General features: G+C 42.0%; 2 protein-coding genes across 5 annotated transcripts in view; one reads left to right on the plus strand and one right to left on the minus strand.

Moving 5' to 3' along the window:
* Positions 1-21,102, minus strand: part of CABCOCO1 (ciliary associated calcium binding coiled-coil 1) — a 133,407-nt gene that overhangs the window by 105,312 nt on the left and 6,993 nt on the right. The gene's annotated exons all lie outside the window — the stretch shown is intronic.
* TMEM26 (transmembrane protein 26) lies at positions 4,333-19,428 on the plus strand. The gene is made up of 6 exons (XM_054207038.1): positions 4,333-4,658; positions 7,830-7,908; positions 13,644-13,757; positions 14,306-14,526; positions 15,586-15,662; positions 17,991-19,428. The coding sequence occupies exons 1-6, from the start codon at positions 4,468-4,470 to the stop codon at positions 18,404-18,406; spliced, it is 1,098 nt and encodes a 365-aa protein (XP_054063013.1). The 5' UTR covers positions 4,333-4,467; the 3' UTR covers positions 18,407-19,428.

Below are 21,102 nucleotides of genomic sequence, written 5' to 3' on the forward strand. Positions count from 1 at the left end.
GACTGGGAAACGGGCTACTGCTGGCCTCCCTGCAACAGCTTCCTGAACACTTGGCCACTTCCATCTCTCCTCAGTTTTCTCTTAGACTGAATCATAGCACCCCCTTTTTCTTTCCTCGGCAGTCTTGGTCATCTCTTGGACACTCTGTTCTGCCAGTTCTCACTTGGAAACGCATCACCTGAATTAGGGTAGTTTAGCTGAGGTCCTTCCCAGCATAAAGGAAGGTGGAAGTAATAGCTCATGTCTGTCAGGTTACAAGTCTGTTTACACATCCCAGTCCACCTCCTTCAGAGCAGAACAACATAGCTGAAAGAGACCAGGAACGAGAATGGGTCATAAATTCAATGCAAGTCAGCAACTTGCTTACTACCCTATAATTCTTTCTTTATGAATATTGTAAATCAAATGTTCAAAGTCTCTTGAACTGAAGGTGGCAGATAGATGCTACCCCCAAATTTCACTGCCAAAACATTCCAGTTTGTATGTAAGCAACTGAAGTAAATTCTGAAACAGTCTCCTTTGTTCAGAGTTACACCAAAAAAAACCCACGGCACACGATCACCAAAGCCCCCAGAACTTCTGTATGGGAATTCGTCCTCACAGAATTTCCAACCCCTGCACTGCTATCCAAACTGGAGCCTTCGAGGTGCTTTAACAGGGGTCTTTTGATTCTATAAGCCCTGCAACCTAATAAGGATATCACTTTTGCTATTTACAAATGAACCATTTGTTTATGCAATTTATTCACTTCCTACTATAGAAACACTTGCACTTCTCTGCTGGATCCTCCCTCATTGACCAAGCGTAGGGCAACACTTCAGCTGAGACCTTCCCAAGTAGAGGATAGCAGACACTTTGTAGTTTTCAGTTCTGTGCTCTACGTGCTAATGTGACCAACCATTTCACAACAGCATGGTACTGCTGACTTGCATTAAGCTTGTGATCCATGTCCAAAGCTAGTTTCTTCTTGGGAACTGGTGCATTTTTAAATTTCTGAACAGTTAGGGGGTTTGTTTAGTGAAATCAGCATAGTGACTCAGCCAAAAAGCAGAGATTAAACAAATGCATGTGCCAGGATTCTGTAGCACAGCTTTTTCAACTGCCAGATCTACTATTCCTGCAGAAGGTCACTAGTGCTGGGGGCACAGTAAGGTTTAAGATTTCCCAAATGCATCAGACATGCTGCAATTAGCTATTATATGGAAGAGATGTGTAGTAGCTCTCGCCAAGGTGTTTTGGATGAAAGTCCTAGATGCCACCACTTTTTCATGTCATTGTGTCCAGGATTTGCCAGAGTACGACAGCTCATCTGGAATCACCTAACTCTCAAAGGTTCCCAGATACAGACAATTCTTAGCATCCACATGGACAAAGTTTCCAGACAGGAAAAAAGAGAGGGTATATCATTAGCAGAGTTTTCCTTACCAACATGAGTCTTGCGTTGAGTTTGGATCCAACCAACACTACCAACCAACCATCTGCATAAACCGTCCTCTTCTCACTCCAGGTTAACTTCTTTAGAGACTAGAAAGCCTCTACTAGTGTAGCCATTTTGGTTCAGAGCAAAGGTCCGTCTATTCCACTGTCTGCATCCAACAGTGGACCTAACTCCATGCTCAGGGAAAGAGTACAAGAACAAGGTAAACACAAAGTTTCTCTCCCAACTACTGCCTAGCCCATGATCAATTAGCCTAACAACTGTAAGTTGCAAATTAGTAGAAGCTATGAAAAGAATTGAATTAGGAGAACACTAGTGTGTATAACATCATGAGGAAAACCCCCACTAATTCTATAAGATTTTGAGCAGGAGTCAGTGCTGTCCCATGCTACAGTGTACATCTATGCTCGTGCTGGGACTCCAAAGAGTTCATTGGCTCCTCCTGCACAGCCTTATCACCCCCTGAGGGCTTTTGTGCCACCTGACCATCCACTGACCTAACAATTCCCTGGTAGACTTTATGTTCATGATGTGTTTGAACAGATAACAGACGTTTTAGTTATGCTTTTTGCCTATTGTCCCTCACACTTCTTCAGCCAGCCTTAACATGTTTGCACATTTAACTTGACAGAGTTTGTAATCTCTTCAGTTTTCTTCATCTGGACACAGCTTCAGCTTTTCGAAGGTTGCCTGCTTGCTCCTGCAATCTCCCTTACCCTGCTAATGCTGGCTTCTTTTCACTTTTTCTCAAGTTTTTCTTGATACACGGTTATTTTCTCTGCACTTCCCATGTGACTTACTGAAGCAGTGTCCATGCACCCCGAGAAGAGTGGGGTCCTCCGTCAGTCTTACTCTCACCAAGCTTCCTGATCTGTGTCTAGTTCTCTTTTTTGAAGCTGAGCACAGCAATGGTAGAGAACTCTGGCTTGTCTTACTCCTGAGAGGTTGCTGAATCTAAGTACATAAGATCCCCATTTCGGGGGAGCTCTTCAGCTGTTATTCTCTACATCGTATCCTGTAAAACACTCAGGATTAAAGTCAAGCATTGCCCTCACGGACTCCTGAACCAGCTGCTCCACAAAATGCATTTTTTGCCTATTCTAGACTGAGTAACTGAAGTCATCTATACCTCCTTACTTCCTCCCTCTACTCAGCCTGTTGCGTTGCCATCACGGTCCACTGGTCAGCTAGGCAGAGGCAGTATTACATATTCTTCCTACTTAAGTTTGGGACTTCCACCGACATGAAGTCGGGATTGTTCGTTGATGAGACTACTTTGTTACGCAGTTCAGCTCCAAAGCGTCTTTAATATGCAGAACTACTAGCCATCAGCAAAGCTCACTGCCTCCTTCCTGAATACACGATATCACAGGAATGTCCCACTGATCATCATCTTTCCACATTTGTGACGTCTACACTGTTAGAATCTCCATGAACAATTAGACATACCAGTTCCCCCATGTCATTTCTTAGACATCAAGCACGCTCACAGAGGAGTATCTTGTTTAAACAATCTCTCAATTCTGTCTGTTCCCTGTTTCCTCTTTAACTAGGTTTGACCTTCATGCCAACGGAAGGGCTGTGAACCAACAGCACTCAAGGCACGATATGGCAGGGTGGCTGTTGGCAAGGGATTATCAGTAGTAGGCCCTTGACTTGAATTAATTTTCCTCCGAGTGTGAGGTACTTCATTTTGTTGCTTCAAAAAGGCATGCTGCACAGTCCATTTATTTACTCAGGCATTTCCTGACTGAGAGATCCATACTGTGGAATGCCTTCTGTTTTCCTTTTTCTCTGGGTTGGATTATTTTTAAGTAGTCTTCTCCCCCACCTCTCGCCACGCCCAAGGATATCAGCTTGCCAGCACCAAGCTTCAGCGGTTCATAGAGAAAGAGGCTTCGTTTTACAGTGAGGAGAACTCGGATCTTCACAATTGAGGAAAAATACATTCTTACAAATGTCACAACTCTTAGAAGAGTATTTCCTTGTGTTTAAATTAGAACAGGATATTTAAAATTAAATCAGCTAGGAAGTTAGGACCTGTGGAGTGCCACAGCAGGTTACATGGACTTGATTCTCCATTTATATTTTATGATGGTGTATCTCAATTCAAGTGCTTTGGCAGTAAATGAACACAAAACTGGAGCAACACAGTGACAATTTTGATCAAGAAGAAATTCCTCTTTGGTTACCCAAGTGTAAATTCAAGTTTTATAATCTCTATGAGAAACATCAAAGCAATTTTAAAACATACTCTCTACATTATAAACTGTTCTTATAGAAGATAAAGGTCAATCTAGAGGTAACTGACCTAACAGTCAAACTTCTTTGTATTTTTTGTATCTGTCCCTATTGGCCTACTCGGTAACGTTAGCGTTAGCCCAGGTTTCAACCTGATTTCAGGGATTGCAATATTGAACTATGTACGCAGTTTCTACATTCTGTATTGCAATGTTAAATGAAAAATTTTAAAAGGTCCCAAATATGAATTACATCTTTCAGGGGGAGGGGAAGGAGGGTTTCGCAGTCTTGGTAATGCAGCGAAGCTTGTTAGCAAGGAACATTCAAATTAATAATGCTTCTTACACTTTTTCACCTCTTTGCTAGAAATCTACAAGCTGAGAGCAGCAAGTGGGGCTAGCAGGGAGATGGTAACTGGGCGAGATGGAAGCCTCCCTGCCGTTTAGTTCTTGAGCAGATGCTAGAGAGCAGACAGAAAGAAACCCTTCCCGCTGCCGTCTTAGGGCGGCCAGAGCCGTACTGAGCTCTGCAAACCACTCCAGCCTGCGAGTGGGAGCTTTTTTTTTTTTTCCCTTCCCTTTAAAAAGTTTTCAGGAAGTCTGGGGGAGGGGCAATGCTGTTTCTTTTTTGTTATAATGGGCCCCTTTGTGGAGATGGAAGAGGAGAAGAGATCTGTGTGCGTGTGGTATGCAGGCTTCCCAGTGATTCCCAGGGTAACTTCCCAGAGCTCCTAAAAAGCGCTGGGCTCCTGCGGTGCGGGGGAAAAGGGGAGGGGGGACTGGTCCAGGATGGAGTTGATGGTGCTGCTCAATGCTCTGGTTACTCGCCTGCTCTTTGTGTTGCACTCTCTCATCGGGGTCTGGAGAGTGACTGCAGCGAAGAAAGAACCCAAGTACTGGCTGCTGGCACTGCTCAATCTGCTCCTGTGCCTGGAGACAGGGCTCACCCTCAAGTTTAAGCAAGGCAGAGGCTACAAATGGTGAGCATATCCCGCCGGCTCCAACGGAGCCCCTCTCGCTTCTTTGCATGTACTTTGCCGCAGATGTGAGGCTGCCTTCGGCTTGGTTTCTGCCAACGCTTCCATGGGATTTGTATTTTCTTCCCTCCTGCAGCTGGGGGGTGGGAGGGCTTTCAGGAGGGGCAGTTTTGCAGCAGACTACTTGGGAGTCACTCTCTGTACAGGTCTGTGTGCGTGTGTATCCGTACTAACAGCTGGAAAATGTGAGAAACGTAGCCGCAGGCAAGAGGTATGTGGCTCTAGAGCTGCCGATCCAGTGGGCTGGCATAGCAGGGGGCACTCACTCCCTCACAGTGTCACTGGGCAACTTCTAAGCAATGATGTGTCAGGGACAACAAGTCGGAAGTGCAGAAGGGTGCTGGGGGACCCACACAGGCTATGCCATGCAGATGCTCAGCATCTCCTACCCCATCCTGCCATGCCCTGGTTTGCGCCTCCTTCCCTGGGACTGCATTCCCCATCCCTGCTACTTGTAACAGCACTAACACCACGCTACTGCATGAACCAAAACTCGGTGACAAATAAAAGATGAGCAGCAATCACTCTTGCAATACAGCATGAGTGGTTTAAATATTTGGATAGAGAGGCTATTCCACAGGGGAACTTTCATGCATGAAAGGCTTCCAGAAAATAAGCAAAAAGAATTTAGTCATAGCAGTGTTTGCCCAAGCACATGGGTTTTTACATGCATCTAAAGAATTACTGCTGTCATCTACAGCTCATCAGTGCTCAGTCAGCCAAAACAAATGCTCTGTAAAAAGGAAGTGGTCACATAACTAATTGTCAAGATTTTACTAAGACCTTTTATTTTTAAAAGCTCAAACTGCAGGCAGGCCCTGGGACAAATCCAGGACAAAAAAAAGCCCAAAAAGTATTTCAATGATCTTAAATTCCTGTTCATTGCAACCTGTGAAACTCATTAGAACAACAGAAGCAGTGTTGTGTGACAATTCACGCAAGCGTTCCATGCTCAAAATTCGAATGGAATAAAAGCAGTGATGAAGTCTGGGATACAGGAAAATTTAACAACAGCAGAGCTCCAAATGCAGAGTGAGCAGACACAATTCACTGAGGAGAGGAGGCAGCAGCAGAGACTTTATGAAGGAACACTTGCTATGGCGGCTTTTGGAAAATCCAAAGAAAAATACAGAAAGCAGATCCATTTTAGATGAATACATGTGCTAGAAGATGGGGCTAAATCTATCTGGAAGGAAAATTTGAAAATGAATGTTGTCCAGAACTTTAGGCAGCACAGTAAAGTACGTTTATAGGTGAGAACTGTAGACAAATGGCCAGCATCTATTTGTATCAGGATAACTTTCTGCTCTGGTGGATAACACTCACATTCAGAACTGGCAGCATCATCTGCGTTTACAGGAACAACTCCATAGACAATCACCGATCCAGGCAACGGGCAGTCTGTGCCACAGGACTCTCCTGCCTCCAAGACCCTCATATTCTCTCCATTCCTTATTGACAGAAGAATTAATTTTTTTGCGTTGGTGTAATAAGTAAGTGACACACGTGGAGAAAAAGTATTATCGTGGGCCTGGCCACGTAACATTTCCTCTACGTTGCTCCGCCTGAAAGAAAGGCAGGGTGAAAGCCCCCGAAGTCTCCTGGCCTGATCTGGTATCATTAGCTCAGTGCTGCTGACCTGCCAGCTGGATGGATTTCTCATGTGCTCAAGTCCTACAGGAAATACTGTGAAATATGTTAGTTCTGTCATTCAAATGAGAGGTGTGTTCTCTCCCAAAATAGCCAGGCTAAAACCCCACAGAATCACTAAGGGTTTTTGTTGTTTTTGTTTTGCCTTTTTTTTTTTTTTAAAAAAAACAAACAACAAAAAACCCCACTGCCAAAACAAACAAACACTGCTCCTCACCCCCACAAACCAAACAAAAACAACAAGCCAGGACCATCTTATTTAGAGGGGGTTGATTGAAACATTTCATAACAGCTCAGCAACCCACTCATTTTCCTGAGCAGACAGGTTTTGTTTACTTTTCCTCAATACTTAATCTCCACTGGAAAAGTCATCATTACAAAAATAAAGGTACATTAAGGATAGGAACAAACAATAAATGCAACAACATTTGACCAAAGTGTTGCTGCAGTTACATACTTATAGGCAATTTAAATTCACTGCAGAATGTGTCAGTGACAGGAGAGAAGGAATCAGGCAAGAATCCCAAGTTTGACTCCACTGCTCTGTCCTGGGCCAGTACATGTACACAATGCAAAGGCTGCTGTGCATAACGGCAGCATTGCAGCGATGCTCATTCCATACTACGGCAGAGCTAGATGGAACATTAGTGACATCAGACCTTGTTCCTACTCCAAAGTGAAAGAAATTGCCAAAAAGCCCACCCCAAACAACAAGCTGTCACATGTTTAATGAGAAAACATTAGCAACCCTCACAAGAATCAGTGCTTGCAGGAGGAGTAATGAAGCCTCTCTAGTACTTCTGAATAAACTCAGCTCAGGAAGCTGGAGATAATAAACCTTCACCATTGTAACTTATATAGAAGACTGACAGGGAGAGAAGAACTAGAGACAGAAATCCTAAATTACACAATTGGCAGCACAAATGCGGAAACAAGGCCAAGACTCATTTTCATAAACCGTTTTAGCTTGCACTGAAAGACCTCCTACTGAAGAAATGCTTGTTTTAGGCAAACTGATGCTATTCCTACCCTCCCTGTGTCAATGCACAGGATTCTGATCAACAGCCTTTATCCCAGCATCATTCAGTGGAATGACTCAATGTATTAATTCACTCTTCATGAAATCAGAAAGAGCATGTTAGCTAGAGGCTTTTTTCTTATTTTAAGGACAGAGAATGCTGTGACGAAAATAAAAACAGCAAAGTGCCTTTGGTTAATTCTTAAAAAGATATTTTAAACAAACTTCCATATATGATCTTAGGTGGATGTACAAATAAACCTAGGATTCATAATACTGACAGCATGAGGAATTCAGCAAGAACAGCAACTCTTATTTGCAGTTACCCTACTTCTTGATATCCCATATGGTAGGAGGCACAAGATACTTTCAATACATATAACTATCGGATATGTGGTATTTACAGTGTGATATAATAGCAAGCTATCTTTTCTTTTCCTTCACAGGTTTTCACCAGCAATATTTTTATATCTGATTTGCACAGTACCATCACTATGGCTGCTAGAAATTCATCATGGGACTCAGGTATTTATTATGAGACAAGATGGAGTAGTTTGAAATTGATGCATTATTTGATGGGTTGGATTTGTGTATACACACACACACACACAAGCCTGCCAGGTCCTGTTCCAATTTTCTATTTTATACTAGTAGGTCTCCCAGTCCAGCTACAGCTATACTATGACTATTGTGCGTTTCCTAAATATCAAATAATGAACCCCATTACTAGCTAAAAATGAGACCATTTATTTTTATTTGGCCGGGGAGCCAAGGACTAGAAGTTTGAAAAGTAGCCTTTCACCACCAGGTTACCAGCTTGAATCTCGCTCAGGCCGGTGAAACAATTTTGTTGCTTTAGAGGCCTTTGTAAAATAAAGTATGAATTTCACAGCACTTACAGGCAGATACCACAACTTGAAGCAAGCCAAAATTGAGACAGGTGTCAGCAAAAGGGGTCTTAAACTCAAATTACCTCGTGTTTGCTGCAACCTAGGAGAATATTCGCAGACAGCTGACACGGTAAATTGTCTGTCAGTGTTTATATCCTTTCTTTGTTCGTGCTGTATAGTAATCTGTGAGAGGGGTGTCCGAGTTCCAATTCAGGACTAAAACACACAGTAAAATTTTTTAAAGGCAATTGTTCTTTTGGCAGATGGCGTCAGCTAGGGCCAGGACAGAGGCACTTAGCCCAGCAGCCCATGCTGAGTGAACCGCCTTCCCATGCAGGCTGCTCATAAGTCCCCATAGCACTTCCACGTAGCGAAAAGGGGATTTTGTCTGTCCCAGAATTTGCACATATGCAGTACCTTACATCCACAACAGAAGAGGGCCTGATAGGAACAAGAGCAAAAAGCAACAGAAGAAAATACATAAATTAGACTAAGAAGATGTAGTGCCTCATTTTCTCCTTTGAAACATTGTTAGAGCCTGCAGAAGCATAATCAAATATTCAAAATTGTGTTTACACTGAAAATGCCTGAGGCTTTTTCTAAATACAGCAGCAGGAATTTATTGTCTTCTTGTTTTGCCAAATCTCCTTAAACAGTCACAGACAGGTAATGTGGATATTGAGAACATTTGTCATAGTTAAATCTGGTCCAAGAAACAGGCTAATTCTGTAGTCAAAGGCAGCAGTTTATTTCCCAAAATGATGTTAGAACATGGCATACTTTGTTCTTATTGATATACTGCTACTGTGAATTAAAGAGGGAGTATATCAAGTTAACAGCTTACTTTATACCTGGAGAGATAGGATAGAGAGTTCTGGAAACACACAATCTAATAGATTCAAAAACAATACCTGCAGAAGGGGAGCAGCCCTCCTAACAATTAATCTCAAACACAGCACCCAGACTAGTACTACTTCTCATACTAACATATTGCTGGGATTTTCCTTATTAAAATACAAACAGAATGGGTAATTATGCAGCTGCTAGATCCACACATTTAATATACCCACCATGAAAACAGTTTGTGGACTTTAAGGCAGTAGAACTTTGATCTCACATTGAATCTTTAATAGGAAACATCAGCTGCTTGTGTCGGTGCTGTTATTTAGGGCACGTGCTAATATGCCGCCTCTCCTCCTGAAGACAGAGGCAATTCTGCCTCTGCGTACTGCAAAACTGGACATGAGTAATACCATTCATATATCAATGGTGAAATACTGACTGCATAGAAAATACTGCTTTGCAGTAAAGTATTTGTGGACAAAACACATGTTTGGGAGAGACTATAAAGTAAATTGAACTGTACTGAGTGAAAAAATTGCTGTCTGCAAAACAGAGTGGCAAGAACATTAAAACCATTTAATCCATTTAAAAAACCAAACATTCTTTCCTCGTAATGTATAAGATCTCAGATAAACAAATAACCTGTTACCTTTTTTAAATGCCTGGTGCATCACTGCTGCAGAAAGCGATAACTTGCCACCTTTTGCAGGGCTTACCTGACTACCAGTGCTGTAGTCGATGTAGGCTTCCCAGTCACTAAATAAGATAGATACTTGATAAACCTTGTAATTATTTTTAACCACCTTAACTTGCACAGTTTAAGGAAATAGTCAATATTACTGCCCATTCCCTCAGCTTTATTCTGAGCTGGTATTCTCTTACCAGCTAAAATTCTAGTGTATCACTCTAAGAGTGATCTTTTATCTTTCATCATTTCTTCCCTCCCATACCCATTATCTTCCCCAAACAGGAACATAGCTTAAGCAATCTCTTCTCCCTGTTTTACATTTCACTTTTCCTGCGTGAGCAACATGAAGCAGTCACGGTTGCTTTGAATTTCTGACATCACACGTGTTGCTATAGGGACGGGAACACTGTTTCCAGCAAGAAAGGCTGGAATGGCAGAGAGCAAGCTGGGTACCTGTTGCTTGGCAGAGGGGTGCTGCAGGGAAGGGCTTAGCCTCTTCTATCACATACTCAGGCTGACAGCCTCCACAGACGTTAACAGGCTTGAGGGTACTCTGCCCTGGTATTCAGCTGTCAATTTTACCATCTCAATGGTGGACACATTGCAAAGAAAGTTTTAGCTAACCTCATTTTTATTTGAGAATAATGGATTGTGAATAAAACGCAAACAGAAAATTGCTGAATTAGTTCAGTGTTTCAGGAGTTGCCCATGCACTGACAGCAAGCTCTGTGCAGGCCACACAATAGGACAGCACCATGTCATGCAACACACTTTCCGTTTTGATTAGATGTTTTATAAATCAGATGAATGCAAGCTTCATCTTAGAAGAAACAAAGGAAGTAAGCCAAGCTAGAATTTGTGCAAAATGTATACAGTGTCTTCCTGTTTGATTTTTGCACAGTAAAGAAAAAAAAAGCATTTCTGTTTAGCTATGTGCATGGTCTTGATACCTAGGAGTAACTGGGCTCTAGTGGTAAAGAGGTAAACCATGTTTATCAACTGCCTATGAAACTTAGTATTCACTTTTTCCCTGTCACATTCCCATTAAGTCACTGCACATACATAATTGGCTAGGCAAATATGCCTGGCACCAACAGTCCTATTTACATGCATATACATGATGAAAATAAAGGCTCTTCTCCAAACTTTCAAGTGAATCACCACCACAATCACCACTTAATAAATATTCAGAGAGAAATAAACTAAAACAAGATATGAACATACTTAAATTAAAAGTTAGGAGTTTATTTAAAGGACTGGCATTGCGGATGCAGTTTTCCATTTCCTGCCTGCATGCAGTCAAGAAGAGATATGGACCCAGCCTTGAGGAGCGCCATTCAGTCAGAGTTCACAGAGCCTTGCACTGAAATAGTAACCCCCTGTGTTCAGCTGGGAGTAGTTGCAAAAGTTACATTTAAGAAACCTACAAAAGACACTGATAGAGCAAATTAATTTTTTTAAAGAAGTATTCTCTGCACCTTTGTGCCACTAGAGAACAAAAAAGAGCCTCCTTGCAAGCCACCTAGAAGCCATGGCGTGCTCTCCTCCACCTCCCTCCAGCAGTGCAGCTTCTCCGCCCTGTGTGCAGGTTAAGAGAGCAGCTGCTGCGGAGCCATGAGAGTTACCTGCTCTGTGTTGTAGGCATGGGGAGAGCCGCAGCATCTGCTGAGAGGCACCTCTGCTCCTCTCATTGCACTCCTGTCCTTCAGCCACCGGATTTACTCGCTGGGAGTTCTCACAGTGTTTAGGAAAGGAGTTCCACTGTCCTTACACACACAGCAAACGCAGCAGGCTGTCCTACATGGGTCCTACCTCAAATTCGTCAAATTCCTCCAACAGGGCTTTCAAAAATAAACAAAAAATTCCCAAACTCTGATGTGAAGTTTGATGGAAGTTCATGGCTCCCTTCCTCTTACCCCTGCCAGACTGGGCAAGGGGGCAGAGGAGTGGGCTCAAATGCAGCTTTAATGACAAACCAAAGGCTTTAAGGTCTATTAGCCTTTCTCCTCCAGCATAAGTTAGTCATCCCTTTGTCCTACCCAGGCTACTTGTTACAAGTTAGATACTCCTTAATATTCTGGGGCGTCTACCCCAGTTATGCAGTACTTTTAGGTCATGGTCTCCTCAGCTGAGTCTGTCACACTGCTTGTGGGGGTTAATCAGAAAGGCTGGCTTTGACCTTGGGGGCTGGCCTCCATAGGGTTTAGACTTTTTCTACAATCAACAGATAAAAAGGCTTCTCCAGAGCACCAGTTAAGTTTCATTTCTGAAATATCCTCTGACCAAGCTGTTCTGTCTCTCTCCTTTGGTTGAGGGGCTAACCCAGGGCAATTAGCCCCACAAGGCTGTAGCCAGCAGAGTACCAGCCCCTCTGTCTCACTGTCTCCATGGCTAGAACTTTAGATTTCCGTCCTCCAACTGGAAATACCCTCTTCACCACATCTGCATGTCAGTCTTTCAACACTCCAACACCCACAGTCCAAATAAGGCAAGAATTCAGCTTAAGAGCCTTTACCATCAATTATAAATGCAACAAGCACTGACTTTTTTTTTTTCCCCCAGATTTTTCAGACCACAGGAAGTTGCTCCATTTATCTATGACAAGGTCAGGCAAGAGGCAGCCTTTACCCAGATAGCCAGCAACATTGGTACTTTACTTGGTCTCTGATAAAGTGGAATCTGAAATTTGCTAGAATGTGACATTTGCTGGAAAATGTTGCCTTTATATTGGCAGGCATTATGCTGAACACAGCTACTCAGTATGCACTAGAACACATTCCGATTGTTGCAGAAAATCGCTTTCCATGAAATAAAATGGTGGGGGGCCCAGTGGAGAAATGCAAATCATCTGGTGTTCTCTGGCACAAATAAGGCAGCATAAAAGTCTTTAATAACAGCATGGTTTGATTTTCTAATTATCCCCTTTTTTTATTGCAACGAAGAGAGATGTTAAGGGATTGTTATGAAGATAGATTTTAGAACCGTACCCCGGTTGCTCTAGGGCCAGCCTTGGGAGTGAAGGTAGAATGGGAGCGCAGTGCTGCAGCCCTCGGATGGGACACAGTCTCACCACAGGTTTACTGCAGTTGAAGTAACAGTTGAAGTTTTAGCCAACATTCGATTTCCCAGATGATGGGGTACTTGGAGAAAGTAAAAATACCCGTTTTTCTGCTCTACAGGCCCATTTTTCTTAATTATTCCTAAATCTTGCCTCTCACATTATGAATTTCCTTGCAAAATAAGGCACAGCTGGGGGGGAAGCAGGGGCAGGAGGAACAGAGAATACAACCCAAACATCCTACTCCAACTCTTCATTCCAGCCTTGAGGGAAGTCATAGAGAAGAATGAAACAATGGCATTTTTTAGAGAACTTTTCCTGGATAGTAGAGATGAGAAGCAGATATTTTGAGAAAAAGTTTGAATGTAGAGACTGACCATGACCAATTTTTACCCTATTTTACTGTTTTAGCCTACTGTTTTCTATGTAGGAAATGCAGCAACCTGTTCAGGAGAGCTGCAGGCAGATCACATTCAAAGAGTGCAGTCTTAACTGCACAGAGGTGTCACCCACTCCATCAGCCTTTGAATTTACATCCTCTCCTACAGTACAATCTTACTCAGGGGACTTAGCAACACATCACTCCTCTCCTCATGAGAGGAATTCCTCCCTTCTGAACAAGAGGGGAATTTCATTCAGAGCAAGCATGTACCTTTGTAAACATCAACTGACTTTCACAAATGAACCCTCTGCAATTCAGCAAAACAGGACTCTCTCAGTCACAGAGCGCATCTGCTCCCTGCGCAGGATGTTTATGCATGTGATGATTTGTTTCCAACAGTACTGCGGTAATGAGCCCGGAGCAGTTCAGGTGAATCTCAGCAACCAAGACTTCAATCAATCCAGAGACAGCAGTCATGGAAGTGAGAGAACAGATCACCACATCATTCAGACGGTGGGACACCTTTTCCTATTCATAGTAGAGATCTTATGATATTAGGGCAATTAGAAATGACTGTTGTGTCTATTTGGGCAAGCTCCTCTCACAGTGATTAAAACTAAAAAAAAAAAAAAAGAAAAAAGAAATAAAAGAAAAAAATAGTTTCAGAAAGCCATACTGTGAAAGTGGTCAACAGCATGCTGCATACTAACTATTGTTGGTAGCAAAAGTCTCTGTGTGAAGAAGAGACTCTCCTACCATTCTCTTCCAAATCTCAGTAACTGAATTTAGGAAGTGTCTGGGTGATGGTTCTGCAAAGGATACTGCTCAGTTGACAAGTGAGAACAGGAGTAGCAGTAGACAGAGGAAGACTTACTATTCATTACCTGAAGTTTGTATCAGTGTGCCTTTTTCAAATTCTGCCTGCCACATAGAAATGATTTGCTCTAATACAATGTGAAGGAGAACAAAAGCAGGCTCAAGGATGAATACAGTCACTGAAGATACCCATAATGTCAGTCCCCTGAACTGACATTATGTTATTGTTGTTGTCTTTTAAACAGGCAAAAGTTTTTGTGAATCAGCTCTCCACAATCTGTGAGACTGTATGGACACTGGCCCTCCACCAGACTTTTCTACTGCTACTAGTGGTTGGGAGATGGCTTCTCCCCATTGGAGTTGAAATCACCCGGGATCAATTGTCTCAGCTACTTCTCATGTTTGTGGGAACAGCAGCAGATATACTTGAATTTGCTAGTGAAACCTTGGACATCGAAGATGTTCGGTAAGGACTATCTGCTGACGTAAATAATTTGTATAGTGCAAGATAGTTGTTCTGTTTGAACATTTCTTTGTGCAATCTGCAATGTTTAGACTAATGGACTGTATTTCCCACAGATAACAGAAGGTTGCGTTCAAGGGCTCTGTTTTCCTACTCTTACCCTTCCCTCTGTAGAAGGCCTAACAGTCCTGTCAGCTTTGTTAGGGATTACTCGTCTGTTGCTAGCAGAGAAATTGCATCCATCACAATAAAAGGGCACAAAGAGCCAAACAACTAGCATAACTGACATACAGCCTCAGTTCTTACAGCTACGGGAGCTGGAGCACTGGACACACAGTAAGCCTCTTTCAGGGTAATGAATTGTTTTAGACTAACAAGGAAACAACTACGGTTTGCTTTAGTGATTCATTATCCAAGTTGCTTCTTTGGTTATCTCCCACTTTCTTCATGATAGAATGACAGAGTGTTCAAAGATAAGAAGAAAGGGAACGGCATAGTCTGGTGGGAACTGTCGGCATTATGATATCTCCCGGAGAAAATAAGCCCATCTCCCCCTCACAGCACTGAGAGATGAGCTGTGAACATGCATCATAAAGAAAAAGAATCACAGGAGAGGTTCATCCTCCCTTACAGACATACTACTATTATTTTTTTAAATATCAAAGAAAAGCTTTTGCAGCAGGAAAAGAGGTCCTTCCCACTTGGCAGAGAAGCTTCAGGCTTGCAAGGAATGTGTAATCACTACGAGGGTAAAGAATCTCCTCTTTGAGCCAGAGTCTATTTCCATGTGCTTATCGTTATTTCCATGTGCTTATCGTTATAACGGTAGCATCAGATATTTAGTGTAGTTCCACACCTGAAACATGTGGCCTGAACAGCAAAAATTCTATACCAAAAAGTATCTCTGTTTTCCTTAGTCTTACATCTCAAGAGCATGCCCTAATTAATCACTGTTTTGCTCAACCACCCTATAAACGACATTCCAAATACTACAGGAAACATTTTTGTTATCACATAAGGAAACCGCATCTTCACCGTTACCACTTTTTTTCCCTCCCATAGGAAGAATTACGCCCTCATAAATGCAATTCTTGCTGTATGGACCTGGAGTATGCTACAGTTTCCACTTGATCTCGCAGGTTAGTACTTGCGCATAGACAAGACAAGAGAACAAATTCTTTAAGTTCTTGCTGCCATATCTTGTGGCTGTGCACAGCTACAGGCTATACCAAGGGCTTCTGATGGAGAGCAATTCATATGCTAATGGCGGTTTTTGAAGAAAGCCCATTGTGGTTTCTTTTGAGGAAACACTTGTTTCTGGTTAACCTCTGATCTCCCTGATAAAACTTTCTACTTACAGAAAAAACTCAAATTGCAATATGGTATTGGAGCTTCTGCTCCAGTCACCTATTACTGCCTTAAACTTCACTATATGAGCTCTCGAGTTCGATCTGGTCTTGGATTATATTATGGCTCTAATCTCGGTAGGTTACTAGACCCCGTGGAGAGACAGGCTATTGTTAACCACAGGGGACAGCACAGCCAAGAGCAGAGAAGAAGTTATCACAGGAGAAGTTACCTACTCACAGGGAACCTAGAGGACAATATCATGTTGGGACTCTGCACCCTTATCTTAAACTACCGGCCCAACATTCAGCCAGCTCAGGCCAGTGTTCATCCCTAGGCAGAAAGGGCTTCTCTGTGTCCAAAAAGAATAATGAAAGCCGCCTCAATCGTCATCAGTTGCCACCATTTTGGCCTCCAATCACTACAAGCTTGCAACTCAACTGTACCAGTCCAAAGACAGGTTATCCTCACTAGCACCTTATATAAAACGGATTGACTAGTTTGACACACTGATTAAAATAAGTGAATAAAGTAATAATGAAAAATCATTCCAGGAATTTTTCATGAGCCTTTTCTCCATGGACAGCACTAGACTTTGTTTTCAACACTGAAGTTATGAAAATATTTCAGCTCAGCAGCTCACCTCTTGAAAAAACTGATGCCACCGCATTTCAGATTTATCACACCTAAAATTCCTGTTACTGGTAAAACACATTCTGTTAAAGAATGTATTTAAACTCAGGCTCAAAACAAACAGACCCCAAACCACCCATACGCATCACCACTACCCAAATAAATTAATGCCATGATTTTTTAAGCACTGTTTGAATTTAAGTGAAGTAACCTGTTATACTGCACATTTTTTCTCTGGCTATTGCTTTTCTGCTTGTTTAATTACATTTACTAGTTAAAATTTAAGTTAGTAAATTTCAGGGCAATGTGTGTTTAATATGGGTACAGTTTATTTTAGGTAGTTCTATACAGTTGCACAGATAGTACTTTTTATTCAAGCATCAGTATGTTTACTCACACATCAAACATGACATAAAATAGAAATTTATAGGCAGTTATTGGACTACGGCAACGCAGTTAGAACTATTAAACAGCAATGGTACAAAAACATTAAAAAATTAGCTGCTGCTGAAGCTTTGCCTAATGGATTTCAGCAAATGTCTGTATTCTACAACTCATTTTCCACTTGAGTCATTCCCCCCCACCCCAACCATCCAGCATTTACTCAAACAATAGAATTCTTTTGATAAGCTGAAACATTTGGTGGTTGTTACTGCATTGCAAGTAGCTATGTTTTTTAAAACTAATAAAATCCCACTGCCTGAGAGACAGGCGAGTTGAGCTACACATGTTTTCATAAGAGACAGCCATATTTACCACCCACAAACCCTTCTGATGATCCTTCTCTAGACACCATGCCACAAAGAGCATTTCAGCCCACCACCACTTTTATAGCCGAGGGACACACATCCATGCAAGCTCCAACAGCTACATGCAATTTCTTACCCAGAAGGCTAAGAATGAGTGACTGTGGCTCTAGTCTTATATAGCAAGCAGCAACCAGTTTCTTCCTATCCATAAAGCTCGATATTGCCCTGCACTGACATGACTTGTTCTTACTATGACACATGAAAAAGACAATGCTGCTCTGGTGAATCTTTTAAAAGCAAGGGCTTAGCCTGGAGCAAATTGAAGTGCTGCAGCTCAGGCTGTTCCCATTCAGCATGGTAGGGTTTTTTTTTCCTTAAAGATACGTATTAGCCTAGCATGTTGATTTAACAGCAAAGTGTCTGGGGAAGATGTTACAGAAAGATTAGGTGATCTACTACTGCGTCTTGTTTTAGAAGTGTATAAATACCGATAGCTTTGTGGGAAAGAAAAGAGGAAGCGGGTTTTGGTCCTGTTTGGCGGACCACATCAGCGCCTGCTTAACATGAGCTTACTGTGTTTTGCTGAAACAGATCCCAGAAGCGAGATATGCTTTATGCTGAATTGTTCAGAGTTGAATGCATTTGTAATCCAGGGCACCCTGGCTTGTAACTGCCATTTGGGCCAATCCTGGCTCAATTTTAGAGAGTTGTTTTAACGTAAACGTGTTTTATTTCCAGTACAGCATATTGGCTGCAAACCAACTGCATCGACTAGACGGATCCCCAGCCTGCTGCTGTGCAGGTACAGCGCGGAACTGTGGAACATTGGGGTCAGCCTTTTCATACAGGATGGTCCCTTCCTCATTGTGCGTTCAATCCTGATGGGCCACTTCAGAATATTCAATCAAATGCTGGTGTTTTTTACAGCTAAGAATATCCTAGTTGTGACTCTACAATTGTATCGTTTGGCAGTGATAACGTTAGACTTCCGTGCTACCATTCTACAGAAGAGCAGGAAAGGAGAAGTCGGCTGTTGCCCATGTGAGCCTTATGAAGCCAGTACTCATGCTATCGCTGACCAAGATACCGAAATGAAAGAAGTTGTTGCTTTTCCTCCAAAAGAGGAATCCCAAGCTCCATCAGCAGAGCAGTGAGCAGTTACCGACTTCAAAGAGGTTGCATTTCCCACAGCATCTTCAGAAGGGCTTAGCCTATTTCTATGATCAAACACACCTTGAGCGAGCGCCTAAGTCACCTCTTCCACCAAGAGATCAATAATTTCTTCTAAATTGTAGGGGAAATTTCTGAAGCAAAGTCATAGAAATGGGACGTTTTTGTATCCATTTGTATGCTGGGTTTTGACTAGTTCCCTATTATATTATCCACAGGGATTTTGTAGCCATAGTTTGTAGTAGCAAGAAAGGTTTGGCACACTGACAAAATTGGTTATTACCTTTGGTGACACTGTGCTAACATATGTACTCACATGTATTCAAATAGAAGGACACGCCTGTCCATGATGGGAAGTACGAAAGCATTTAGCTCAGCTGTAGCCCAACTTCAGTGGTTGGCCTATAACTAGAGAGTGTGACGAACAGTATGTTCACTGCGTATGGAAGCAGCTTCAGCAGCAACAACTGGGCAGACATAGAATTGAAGGGGGGATGACGGATTTCTACTGTTACTGTGACATCGAAACATTGTTCATTCAAGAAATTTAAGAAAAACTTATTCAAATGTTACCTCATCCTTGGCTGGATTCAATTAAAAACTATGCAACACCATGAAACGGCATAAACAAAACTGTCTCTTAGGACCTGCATGGTCTGAATAACCTAAACCTTACAAAAAAAAAAAAAAGCAGCTTTCATTGTGCTTGCAGTTGAGACAAGTTTTTAAAATGTCTTCATTTTATATGATTTTTAAAAGTAGCCTGACTCAGGCATACAAGCTAACTAGAAAGAAAATGGCACTGCTCAAGTTTGACAAGACAATCTAGACAAAAGGATCCAGGCTTGTGCTTCACATTTTATAAAGCACCACAAGGTCCCATAAAATAGCTTGAGAGATTGTCTGGTTTGTTGACTGTCAAGATCCATTTTTAAGAAATGGCTAATAACTATTCATTTAATACTTTGACATTTGGAGTGAACAACATAGGGACTGATTAATTTCTCCTAAGAACACACTTTATATCAGTGCAAGACCATTGACTTTGCTAAGCTTAGCTTATACAAGCTGAAAGTAAGATAAGTGATCTTTGAAAGTCTGCCTAAAAATTGTATTTCACAGAAAGTGGCAGATATTTTTACAAATTTCTGCATAGATTCTAAAAGAGTGCAGAAAAGCATATAAAAAAACCTAGCAAATGTGAAGTGACCTAATTAAGGTAACTTCCCTTACTAAAAATTCCCAGTTAAACCTTATTTTCTAAAGTCTCCACTACCTAAAGACAGAATCTGGTCTGGGGAATGAATAAAGGTGTTTCTGTCACCACTGCAGCAGCCATATGCTTATTTATCTATAGTCTGATAAGCAATGACAAGGACAAGTTTATTCTTCGAAAGATTGACCTATTTAAAAATTCCAACCCCCAAACATGTGAACCTGTGTTTATATTTGTGAGCTCTTACTCATTCTTCGCAGGACCAGGCCCCTCCATTATGAAAGAAGAAAATGCACAGCCATAAAGAAGGAAGGAAGTCTCATATACTTCATAGCCCTTTCTAACATTTATACTTTAGTAATAACGTGCAACACCTCCTGCTTTTCTTATTTTGGGCCTTTTTCCAGAAGAAATTAAAAAAAAAAAAGATCATCATTGGCCACGGCGTTGTGAGGTAGACATATGGAGACTGGAATGCAACTTCATTTGGGATTTTAATTCAAGTCTAGAAGCAGAAAAGCTGGAGTGCTGCTGCTGACCAGCTGTGCTGTCTAAAACCTTTCACATTAGGGTGAATTTAGAATCAGTGGGTAGAACTGCAACACATCTCTTCCTTGTTGATGCAAGCCAGGACTACTCACATTCATTTTGAGTTTACCACTTGCTGATATAGTAATTATCCCGTTAAAAGGATCCTTGCTAATTAATTTGCAGTGTACTGAGCTTGCTAGAACATCATTCTAAATTCATCAGCACAAAAATTGCAGGACATACTTTTTAAAACTTGCTGTCTATTTAAAGGGCTTAGTTCAGCAACAAACTGCCTACGAGGCTCAGCCTGCAGCAAATGCAAGATCCCCCGGGGCCAGCAATACAGAGACTAGTTACAGCAGGAATATTTTACAGAGCACTGTATTTCCTGGTCTTCAGGCTGTTCCATTTTAAACAGCAGTAAAGCTTCTAATCAGATTTACTGTGAGAAGAACTCACTCCAATGCTAGGTTTTTACTACTAGATCCCATCCTCATTCACTCACAGACAAAATAGACTAGATCTCCCGCATGCTTATGATAGAATGGATTTGGACTTCCCTTTTCCTCCCTACTATCAGGGATGACAACAAACGGATTGCTTAAAAACAAAAGAAAACCCAAACAGACAAACCGAGCACTTAAAGGGTGGGTAGTCTAACCCCCCACCCTTTCATCACATATGCCAGGTAGCAGCAGGAATGACGTGCAGTTCCCTCTACTCCATTGAGATACCTGGAAATGGCAGTTAAGAAGCCTGGTAGCTTGTATGTTTGGTCACAGTGGCAAACCCCAGTTGCAAGCCCTCCTCACCTTTCTCTTGATAATTTTGTTGAGGGGGAGGACTCCAGCATTGTTTTTCCAGCAGGCCATTTGTGGCAGCTGCATCAGCAGCTGGGTGTGGGGCATTGTGTCATCCTGCAGCCTTCCAGAG

The sequence above is a fragment of the Rissa tridactyla genome, chromosome 6, assembly GCF_028500815.1.
Source record: "Rissa tridactyla isolate bRisTri1 chromosome 6, bRisTri1.patW.cur.20221130, whole genome shotgun sequence".
Lineage (NCBI taxonomy): Eukaryota > Metazoa > Chordata > Aves > Charadriiformes > Laridae > Rissa > Rissa tridactyla.

Bases quoted from the DNA above. Each gene is read 5' to 3' on its own strand.
- TMEM26 (XM_054207038.1), top strand. From the start codon at position 4,468: ATGGAGTTGATGGTGCTGCTCAATGCTCTGGTTACTCGCCTGCTCTTT. The intron at 14,527-15,585 runs GTAAGGACTATC...TCCCTCCCATAG, and splicing joins TTGGACATCGAAGATGTTCG to GAAGAATTACGCCCTCATAA. The intron at 15,663-17,990 runs GTTAGTACTTGC...TTTTATTTCCAG, and splicing joins GTTTCCACTTGATCTCGCAG to TACAGCATATTGGCTGCAAA.